Source organism: Drosophila miranda (genome assembly GCF_003369915.1).
Source record: "Drosophila miranda strain MSH22 chromosome Y unlocalized genomic scaffold, D.miranda_PacBio2.1 Contig_Y2_pilon, whole genome shotgun sequence".
Lineage (NCBI taxonomy): Eukaryota > Metazoa > Arthropoda > Insecta > Diptera > Drosophilidae > Drosophila > Drosophila miranda.
Window position 1 is genome coordinate 20,497,623 of NW_022881614.1, and position 11,151 is coordinate 20,508,773.

Below are 11,151 nucleotides of genomic sequence, written 5' to 3' on the forward strand. Positions count from 1 at the left end.
GTGATAAGATAGATAATTACGGAGAGTGCCGCAGAACTTGCGGCTAATTCGGGAATTAAAGTCCACAGTCATTCCATGGCGAAAGGTGTTTCGTCATCGATTCTTTGCACACGAGGTTTTTTTTTTGCGTTCTACGGCTAAATATCGGTTGTTCCATCGCCTGGCGCCAATCAAAACTCGTATCAAACGCTATCAAAAGCCCCCTGCACTAAGCCACCATAAAAAGCGCCGCTAATTTGGCCCTTGATTGCCCATTTATTTGCTCGGCACACGCTCATCGCGGCCCCAGTGAATCCCCGTGTAAACATTAGCCCCTTGGTGTTCCACCTGTGCATTAGATATATTAAAATTCGGCCCAACCATCCGTCCATCCATCCATCCACCAGGCTATAAAGAAGGCCTCTATCCCCAGGCCTACAGGCAGTCCATTCCATTCTGTCGAATCAGCGGCAGTTCAGAGGCCAAGGCTCCATCGAGAGGCCATAAAACTGTGATTTATTTTCGAATCAAGAACTAGAACTAAAGTTGGAACATCCGCATCACGTAAGATTTGTTTTATAACCATAAAAGACTGCAATGAAATCGAGTTAAGAGGCCCACAGCTAGCCTCCCATGGAATAAAAAAAATTTGAAGGCGGAAAGTGGGGGATACCCTTATTTATGCGGAAAAATCCTCTCCGCCTGCAAGATATCAACCATACGCCCTGTGCTACCGTCTCTAAATTTATTCAAATTTGTATACATTTGGAAATCTTTGAAAATACTGAGTGGAATCGAGTGGAATTCTTGCCAAAAATAATTACTGCCGTCTCAGAATTTGCATAGTCGAGTGATCAGAAATGTGTTGTTTAAGAGGTTCGGTACATGCCTAGGGCATGAGGCATACACTTGAGAGGCGGCAGCCTCCGAGCCCCAAGCCCCCTCTGGTCTCCAGCCACAACCTCCGCTTCGACCGGAGTGCCAACGCATGCCAAAAATACGTTCATTTTAGAACAAACAAGTAAATAAATGATGCGCGCAGTCATTACTCGCTCTCGGGGGAAATTCCATGGGAGGCGAGGAGGAATTTCAAAAATTTCAGTTATTTTTTTTCGGCAACACAGACGACACACGGCCCCCCCCCCCCCCCCCGCCCCCTGCCCTGTGGGAATCGATTGAGTGAGAGAGAGTGCACGGTGGGGCGAGGGGGGTGCAGAGGTGGCTGGGAAAAAACAGTATAATTTAATTAGCGATCGCTTGCCGTTTGGCATTTTTCGTATAATTATTTACTCGACATTTCCATTGTAGTTGCCCGGAGTTTCTTTTCGCGGGCCAATGTTTACCCAATCAATCGCTGATTGATAGCGACTTCTCTGATTTTTAGGGCATTTCCCCTTCTTTATTTTATTTTTGCTTCCCAGATAGTTCCGCTTCGAGGGTGGGGCAGCCGTGTTATCGCTTCGCGGTGCCCCTGAAGGGCGGCTCATTAGGCATGCAAATATTTGAATTCTAAATATCAAAGCATCCGCAGGGGCCGCGAATAATGAACTCAGGCAGGGGGGCAAAAAACACTTACCATCAGGAGGTAAATAATCTTGGCATAGACCGTAAGCTGTGGTAACCTGCAAAAGGAATAGAATGATAACAGATTAAAGAACATTCAAGACATCAAATGTTGGAAGGAAACAAAGAAAGACTCTTTCAACTCTCCTTCGGGCTCTTAAATCTTGTATTCCAAAGGCAACCCCCCATTCAGTGGCCATTATTCGGTTTGTGGCAGTTTGTTAATTGGAACGGAGCACCCACTGCCGCCGCAGCACCCACTGACCCCTCAATTATGACAGTATTCGGAGTATGTGGAGCACAGGGCACACCTGAGGCGCAGATAAATCACCTTTTTGCGACAGGAGAGTGAGCTGAAACACGCCATAAATTTGCTGGAATTTATTATGCAATTAGTTCAAGACTTGTGGCCGACCTTGAAGCGAAAGTGCAGCCAAAAAGGGGCCCGAAAGGGGGGACATCTGGCTTGCCATTATAATATAACTTTATGTCCAGCGTGAAAGTGGCCACCAGACGTCGCCGCCCGCCCCTGGGCCGGCGGTAGTAGTTGGTGTCGTTCAGGCGAAAGAGTCCGGGTCGCAGATAGCCAGGAATGCTGTAGTTCTCCAGACGGAAGTCGCGCAGATCGTAGAGGGCCTGCGGGCGGAGAAAACGCTGCTTTGGCATCGATTTTTCACCAAGCAAGAGGCAGGCGTACGTACGGGCTGGATGGGACAGCGGGTGGGAAGGTGGCCGTACCTGAAGACATTGCGGAGCCACACTTTCATGAGGCTCGACTGCAGCAGCTCCCCGAGGGTGCGGCAGGTGTCCAAGTCGTAGCTGAAGAGCGTCTGGTAGCCACCGCCCACCCTCTGCTGCAGGGTGATGGCGGTGCGCAGCCCCTGCCGCAGCGTGCGGTTCAAATGGATGTCCAGATTGAGGTTGCCCTGCGGCGTCAGCCTGCCCCTGATGCTGCCGCAGAACTCCGGGCTGTACTCCACGCTGACGTTGGTGAAAGTGCTCTGCAGATGCTCCTCTCAATCAATCAATCAGCTGGCCAGCCGTATCCACACTTTGTTCGAGTCACACAGCTGTCTGCCACATAAAGAGTCAAGTTCAGTTGCAACCGGCGGCCAGCACTGAAAGTTGTTGCATGCCACATGTGCACCGCTAAGCGGTGTTTAATTGGAAACACAGTTGGGTGTTGCTTTTGACCGGTCCTCCGGCTGTGCCTGGGGGGGCATCAACTTTCAGCAGCCTTGCGGACAGCTGATGGACATCCAGCCCGAATGCCAAGCAAATATTACGCATACGTCGCGTGGCCCCCTTCCCCCACGCCCCACGCCCCTCCAGCTCGCTCTAGTCTCTTCCTGCCACTCGCTTAATTGCTGAGCCGCGTGGAACGTTTAATTGCAAATTATTCAAATGCCTCTGCCGCAGCGGCAGCTGTCATAACCAGTCGCCGGCAGCAGCTGCCACGCCATTGAAATTAGGCGTGAAATGTCATTAGCGGCAAATGTCAAAGCGTTGAAAGCTTGGAAGGTAACCTAGTTTCCAAAAGGCCAGGGGAGCAATCAAATCTGGCCACCGAAACACCGCAATGCGGCGGAAATTCTGAGAAATTCAATGAAGCTCTCAGTGCTTGATCTTTCGACCCTTGACACAGTTCTCTATATATAAATCTAGAGTCGTGTTCCCTGGAAAACCTCGCGATCACGAGGCCCACACGTACCCGGCTTTGGGCAAACAACAAACACTAGAGGCCCCAGCGATCCGAAGATCGAAACGAATGGAAAATGCGCCGTACCCGCATCCGACGACCACCGTCGAGCGAGTTGCATGCCGTGTGAAGGTGATTTCTATTTTTAATCGGGAATGTAATGCTATTTTCAATCCCGTTTCGGTGTCTGACCCAGCTCTGGACTTGATTTATCCCATAGTTTATTCGGTTTGATGCCTGGGATGCGAGAGAGAACTGGGGTTGGCAGGGCCACAGGAAACCTGACTTTGGGGTTGCTTAGAGGTCATAACCCCCCTCCCCAATTTACGATGGCCAAATTTCAGCGATTTCCCCCCATCAAACCCCAGCAGCGGCAGCATCATCATCGTCTCGTATCATCTCGTCGAATTGTCATCTAATAAAGTGCTAAAAGCCCGCCGACAGCCACAGAAACAACAACACATTTGAATGCCATGCAATGACAATGACCGATAAAGGGGAGGGCGGGAGAGAGGGAGATTAAATGCCTGGGATAGTGGCCGGGCCAGTGCTGAGGGGGGAAGCGAGATAGAGAGAGATCTCCACTTTACAGTTAGCAAATGTCGATGCAATTCAATGCCAAGGAGCGGGGGTGTCTGTGGCCCTCCCCCGCTCTCCTCCGACACTCTGACACTCTGGCAATCAAGCTGGAATCTCCCCCTCCGACACTCAGGCAATCTCCCCACTCTCCCCTCTCCGCCTGGCCGCTCTCTGAGCTCAAGACATGTCCGAACACGTCTGCGCCATACCCTCGCCGAAGGGTACAACGATTTCCCACAGATGTTGCAGGTTTAGGGTATCAATGCAGCGGCGTCTCAATGATTTGCAGTCGCGGTGGCAACCCAATCGAGCACTTCGCCCCAAGGGGGGGCTACTGCATCTGGAGCCCATTAAGTGGTTACTAAATGAACGCGTATTGGCATTGAAAAGTTTCCCATTTACCCTTAGGCCCCTTTAAGGCCCCCATAGAGGGGGTGTGGGGGGGGGGGGGCAATGGTCATGTTTTTTGCGATAATATTTACAAATTGTGCAAACATTCGCACACAATTAATAAACGGCGACACAAACGCCCACGTGCGGAGGCGGGGAGGGGGAGGGAAACAAAGACAAAAGACAAAGACATGACAACATAATTCCAGGAGTCGGGAGCCCAGGAGTACCAGTGGCACCAACAGCCATTGAGGTGGATACAAGCCACTGTGCGAGTCCCCCACTCCCTCACACCCCTCCCCTGTTCCATTGGCAAGCAAAGCACGTAAGAGAGAGAGCGAGAGAGAGAGCTCTGGCTCCAACCATGAGAAGGAAACTTTTGTTGGCCCAAAGGCCCTCGGCCAGACCTGAACCTCGACTCGGATTCGGACAACATTTTGATTGATGAATGCAGCCTGCAGACTGCCCCCCCACCCCCCCTCCCCCCTCACCCACTAAAGACGCAAATTTATGCCGGCTTAGCGGCTTAGAGGACCACGGGAAGCCACCGCGACGGACATTTCTGTTGACAAATCAATTAAATGCTAAATTTAGAGATGGACAAACAGTAGCAGCCCACCACTTCCCTCCCAGGCCCGCTTCTGGCTTCAAAGTAGGACTCTGGCCAAAACCAGAACTTGTCGACGCTTATCGAAAACATTTATCCGGCCAGGCGAATCGTAAAGTGTGAAAACAAATTGTCCAGAGTCCCCCCCGACGGATAATTGCACTCGATTTGTAATTCAAGATTAAGGGCACTCCGCGGCCCGAGACCAGGAGACAGCTCGTCCGTTCTGTGCCCGTAATTTATGTACAGATCTCTGTCTGTTTCGGGCCCGATAATCGCCTAAAATGTGGGCCATGAGTTAAGTGATTATGTAAATTTGTTCGCTGTCCGCTGTCCGGGCTGGGCGATGGCATAACCTTCAATTGCTGGCGGAGATTGGGTTTGGGAAAGGCCAAAGAAGGGATATACAATATATATACATGTTTTTAGGATAGATTTTTTACTTACATCGTATTTACTTGACCTCATTTTACCCATTTATTTTGCATCTAATTTGCATTCGTATTTCGTCTACGCTTCCCTGTTAAATTCAAGCCACGCGTACATTTAGAAATCGATTTGAACACTTTTCTTTTTTTTTGCACTATTCCTGCACTATTGTTTAAAACAGTCTTTGATGTGGCGTGAATGGAAGAAGGAAGATGACTGCAAGAGGCGAAATCGTAAGCGTTACTCGGGCGACACGTGGCACGTGGCATGCAGCAGCTGACTGACTGAAACCGAAACCGAAACTGAAACCGAACGAAGAGGCAGGCCCCCCAAAATATCGCCCCCGCCTCCGGTTCAGGGCACGAACCACCGAAATACGGGACGGGCCAGAGGCAGGAAATCCATCCAATCCCCCCTTCCCCTTTTTGTGGGAAAAATCGTTAGGCAGCAATAAAAACAACAAAAATAACCAAAAACTGCACGGAACCGTTTGGTTAGAAGGAAAGCCACGTGAAAAATGCCGGAAACAGAAATCGATTTGCAGGCAGGAAAAACCCCACGGCAGGGGGGGGGGGGGGGCTGGGGGTAGTGGGCAGGGAGGTATTATGTGTGGTCCGATTTGCACTAATCTTTCGGTTTCCGTTCTCGAACGGAAAGTCCGGAGCAATTATGTTACACGCGCGGCGCTCGGAAGTAGGCAACGATTACGGGTGCGTTTTCGGGTCCATTCCGACACTTTTTTGAAGGGCAAAAATATGGTTCGACTTTTGATGGGTTTCCTGCTCCTCGCTGCGTATTACCCTTGCTGCCACACTGCCACTCCGGCTGCCACTGCGCTGCTGGTGCTGCTGCTGCTGCCCCACGCGCTGAAAATTCACGTAACAATTGATTTGTGTGTCAAAAATGTCACAAGTGTCAAAGGCGCGTGGCAGCGGTAGTACTAGAGAGAGCACACACGTGCAGCAGTGCCCACCAGAGAGAGAGAGAGAGCGAGAGAGAGAGAGTGCGCTACTGCGCACAGAGTGAGCCAAGGTGTAGCTTTCCTGCTCCTCGACTTCCGCAAGAGCACTTTCGGCCAAGTCCTCACCTTGTGCGGATATACCTTGGCCAGAGAGAGAGCGAGCTACCAACACGTGAGTGTCCCGACGATCGGAAAGAAGACAGCCTCACCTTAAACCCTTGAAGGAGGCCCTTTTCTACCTTGAAACCATGTAAAAACTTTAAAATAGAGTCCAAGTCGGTGTATTCTGGTATTCCAGCTAGCTAGTCCTCACTGTGGTCCTGTTTTCACTTGGCCATCCCCCGTCGAACCGGCGAAAACCATACTTTAAATCCTGAAAAGCTAAGCCAAAAAGGGGACCCGGTCCCGGTTTGTTTTTCCTCTATTCCTTGGGATCCTGGCTAAACGGCTTAAAAGGCTCGAATGTTCAAGGGGAAAATAGGGTTGCTACACACACACACACACACACACACAGAGACTTTTTGGTTATCCTCTCTCTTTCGTTGGATGAAAATTTTGTTTTTATTAATAATTATGATTTATTTAAACGCGAACACGCTGTGCCCTCGAATCCATCCGCGCCGCGTTTGAGTGCCTCGGTTTGTTGTTGGAAGAATGCGAAGAGAGGCAAAAACTAGCCGAGACGACCGCCAGGCAGAGTGGCAGGCAGCGACAGAGACAGCGAGACCGGCTGACTTCTGCAGTGGAGTGTGGAGTGCGGGTGAGGCGGCTAATAAGTAGAAAAAGAGAACAACAAGAACGAGGTGGAACGTTGTGAGTTGCTGCGGACACCGCAACTCTACAGTTATACCCGATACTAAGTCAGTATGGCTCTCTCCGGCAGACGCCGCTAATATTGAACGACACGACAAAGAGTGCGTGCGAGAGAGACAGAAAATCAGTCTGAGCGTGACGTCGGGAGCTGCGTAGCCACTGCAAATTGATTTGTTCCTTTTGGCTACAAAAATGATCCGATCTGATCCAGATTCAGCAATCTGATAGATATGGTCATTCTCTATGATTCTGCGTTTTTAGTTTTCTCGAATGTGCAATATTGTGGATGCAACAGATTTTGGTTCTTTGTGGGGGCGGAAGGGGGTGGGGCGAAATTCTGAGATATACGTTTTGTAGTGAGATCTAACAGAAGTGCGAATACCAAATTTGGTTACTCTAGCCTTAATAGTCTCTGAGATTTGTGGATGCCCCAGATTTTCGTCCTTTGCGGGGGCGCAAGGGGGTGTGGCGAAATTTGGACACGAAACGGTCAAGGTCCGATATCACAGGAGTGTGGATACCAAATTTGGTTGCTCTGGCTCTTATAGGTTCTGAGATCCTTGAACTCATATTTTGCAATTGGCAAAACCGACTATGAAACCTGTGTGTTAGAGAGACAGAGCTAGAAAGAATGAAATTGTTTTCTTGATTCTGGCTATAATAATTATACGATCTGGTTGAGATTTTACATTCTAGAACATATAGTCATTCTCTACGATTCTGCGTTTTTGGTTTTATCGTATCTTTAAAAATGTAGATGCCACAGACTTTCGTCCTTTGTGGGGGCGGAAGGGTGCGGGGCGAAGTTTTGAAATATTTTTGTAGCAGTGACATATCACAGAAGTCTGGATCCAAAACATCGTTGCTCTAGCTCTTATAGTCTTTGAGCACTAGGCGCTGAAGGGGACGGACGGACGGACGGACGGACGGACTGATCAAGAATATATATACTTTATGGGGTCGGAAACGATTCCTTCTGGACGTTACACACATCCACTTTTACCACAAATCTAATATATCCCAATACTCATTTTGAGTATCGGGTATAAAAACCGCAACGAGCGAGTGGCAAAGTACATCGATTTAGGGTGAGGTCTTCCCAGGTCTGGGTTCAGGCGCTTGGGGAGTCACACAGAGTGGCACCTCCACTCATCCAAATACACCTTGACTGCAACAGGAGCCATTCGGTTGAGAAGGCTCCAGCAACGACGCTGACTGCGCTGCTGCGCCGCGTGTTGTTGTCGGTGCAACTTTTGCAAGCAAAAACAAAAACAAGAATAAGTGGACTGAAAGAGAAATGAAATGCTGCTCTTTTAACGCCTTGCGGAAGCAGAGAAACAGACCGAGAGAGAGAGAGAGAGAGAGAGAGAGCCCGCATAACGGTCTATGGAAATATAGCATGCGATTAATTGTGGTTCTGCGCTGCTAGGAAAAGAGAGTGCCAGCGAGAGAGAGAGAGAGAGAGAGAGAGAGAGAGAGAGATAGAGCGGTGCCCTGTGTGGGGGGTGGAATGCCATTTATTGGGGTGACCATTGTTGAAAAGAAGAAAGCTTTTGAAAGCTCTGAAAACCGTTGAATCATTGTCCCTTCAAAAGCCTGAAGGCTGGGTCCGTTTTCCCTTGAATTTTGTTCTGCAAGCAGTTCAACCCGAAGCCTGGTTGCAAGCAGTGCGTGGATGAAACCTGTAAACCCTTCTGCCATACAAATCCGTTGACCGCCTCTCGCTCTCGCATGCGATAATTGCCCGCCACTCGCATGCAAGACGGCTCTGACAACAGGTTTGAGTCGGTTGCACGAACAGGGCAGCAACATGTTGCAAGTCCGTGGCAGTACTGGGGGCAGGATCCAAGCGACGATGATCATCATTAGCCACACGCGAGGCTCGAATCACGCAATGCTCCGTATCGGAGCACCAGAGACAAACAGCCCCTCGATGCTGGTTAGAAATCGGTTATTCGAGTGTCTTTAATCATAGATCCTTATGGAGTGATGCCTATTAATTTGGAAGGCCATGGCAGCCCGGCGGCACCTTAATGGTGTGAACACGCGGCAGAAACAAATTGCGAAACGACAACAGTTGCTCCGAAGGGCACCGCGGCTAGCCACCCGCTCTAAGCGAAGGACAACAAGCCAAAGCAAACAGGAAAACAACAACAAAAAACCATCGTTAAAAAAAGTTACACGCCTGCGCAGCGGGTGGCGCTCGCATGTAATAAAAACAGTGAAAAAGAGAGGGAGAGGGAGAGATGGAGAGAACCTACTCACATATCGAAGCTTTCGATCAAATTGCCTATCAGATGGTTGGATCGCAGGGTCCCAGGGTTCCAGGGTCCCAGCCGCAGGCCCATGGATCCCCGTTTTAATAAGCTCCCGTAAAATGCAGTCCGCGATATCTGAGCAATTAATAAATGACAATTATGAATTGTTCCCCCGCCCCAAAAGCCCATTCCGGTGAGGAGATCTGTAGATCTGTAGATGGAGATGCTGAGGCGGCGCTCCACGTGGAATGCCTAGCTCTGGGAGTGCTGTCATCGTGCCAGGGCATTAATTCGTTGTTTATCGCACCTTGTTGGAGCTCATCAAAGGGGGGTGCGGTGTGCGGGTGGGGGGGAGGATCGAAATTCCACAGATTCTACTTTTGGCAATGGAAAGATAACAAAGCTCGAGTAGAACCTTATCAATAAAATCTGTTCATATATGTACATGTACAGACATAGCTCCATAAAAATACCATTTGCTTTTTGGGGCTTGTGCTTTAGGCGGTAGCTAAAAATAGATAATATTTATAGCTGGTAGTTGGGTTCGGTTTTGTTTTTATGAAGAACTCAAACAACAGACCTCAACCCTATAGAGAACTTGTGGGGAATTCTAAACCAAGTCTTCTAAAACAGCAATTAAAAGGATTTGTGCCGAATTTTACAGGAAGAATGGAAGGAAATCCCCCCTCAACAACGTCTTGTAGATTCATTACCAAAGCGTTGCCCCACTTTTCTCAATCAGAAAGGTCATTACACTCAATATTTAAGTATATTTATTAAAAATTGTAACTTTTTTTAACCATTTTGTACATTTTGGAGTTGGTTTCAGATTTTTGTAATTATTTCGCTGAATATATATTTTCATAACTTGGTTATTGTTGTATTAGAACACTCTCATATAGAACTAATTTGAGACCAGAAATTGCAGCTGTAAAATATAAACTTTTCTTGATTTATGTTTAAATTTTTGGTGTAGTTCTTGTGGCTTTGAAGATATATATTTTTGATAATGTTTTAAAAAACTTTTAAGGTAAAAAAAACACGTTTTTATGAAATCTGTCAAACTTTGGACCCAAATCTTGAAAATCAAGCAAATATGATTATTAATAAAAATGTGCAGAGCAATGATACTTATCGAAAAAACACGGGCAGGGGCACGGCCAGGGGACACGGGACACCGGACACGGACAGCATACAAAACGCCATTTATTTATCCAGCGAATTCCGCAGGCAAACGGGCACTTCACATTTGCGCGTACCAAAAATGTCAACGAAAATACCACAAAAAAAGGCCAAAAATTTGGATTTAGTTCGGTGTCAGGGGCTAAACACTGTACCCTAACCAAAGAGCTGCTATATGGCCTAAAGCAGGAGGCTTGTGTATGGAGGGAGGGCAACACTTTCCAGGTTACAAGGGAGGGAGGGAGGGCACCACTTTCCAGGTTACAAGGGTTACGGATGGACCTACCTGTAAGGCATATTTGCTGCTCTCAAAGTAAGTTCCTTAATGGCAACAAATTTAATTGAAATAGCACAAATTTAAGTTCATAAAAAAAAGCGACTTTCGCTTTGAAAAATGTCTGAAAAAAATCATTGAAAAAATTCTCAAAAATCAATTAGAGTGTCCTTATTAGGAGAAAGAAAATTTGGGTTTTGACCAAGACCTTTTCAAAGGACATAAAAGCATCGAACGAAGCAGGTCCAACAATAATAAAAATAATTGAGAAAATTGCTAAAAATAGGTGGGTTCTGAGTGTTTCCATAAAGAACGGGTAAAATTAAGGCAAAAAACCAAAACAAAATTTCTATTTCCGAGACCTCAAATTCGATTTAAAAATCGAAAACTCTACTTTAAGCGAGGGCTAAAATAAAT

General features: G+C 47.9%; 2 protein-coding genes across 3 annotated transcripts in view; both read right to left on the reverse strand.

Annotated features, from left to right (window-relative positions):
- The window catches only part of LOC117185809 (putative GPI-anchored protein pfl2), a 45,661-nt gene extending 40,112 nt beyond the window's left edge, over nucleotides 1–5,549 (reverse strand). Inside the window, exons 1-3 of one of the 2 annotated variants that reach the window (XM_033397958.1) lie at nucleotides 1,958–1,980; nucleotides 1,874–1,895; nucleotides 1,556–1,601 (exon numbers count right to left, since the gene is read on the reverse strand). In XM_033397958.1, coding sequence (XP_033253849.1) covers nucleotides 1,556–1,558 — 3 coding nt within the window. In that variant the 5' untranslated portion in view covers nucleotides 1,559–1,601; nucleotides 1,874–1,895; nucleotides 1,958–1,980. Of the gene's footprint in view, nucleotides 1–1,555; nucleotides 1,602–1,873; nucleotides 1,896–1,957; nucleotides 1,981–5,264 lie in introns of those variants that run through there. The other variant, XM_033397956.1, reaches the window with a different exon arrangement.
- Nucleotides 1,911–2,683, reverse strand: LOC108159828. Its single transcript, XM_033397597.1, has 3 exons — nucleotides 2,609–2,683; nucleotides 2,244–2,543; nucleotides 1,911–2,178 (listed from the first exon to the last, which is right to left on the reverse strand). Exons 1-3 carry the CDS (start codon nucleotides 2,681–2,683, stop codon nucleotides 1,927–1,929), a joined length of 627 nt encoding a protein of 208 aa, XP_033253488.1. The 3' UTR covers nucleotides 1,911–1,926.
- Nucleotides 5,550–11,151: the final 5,602 nt, after the last annotated feature.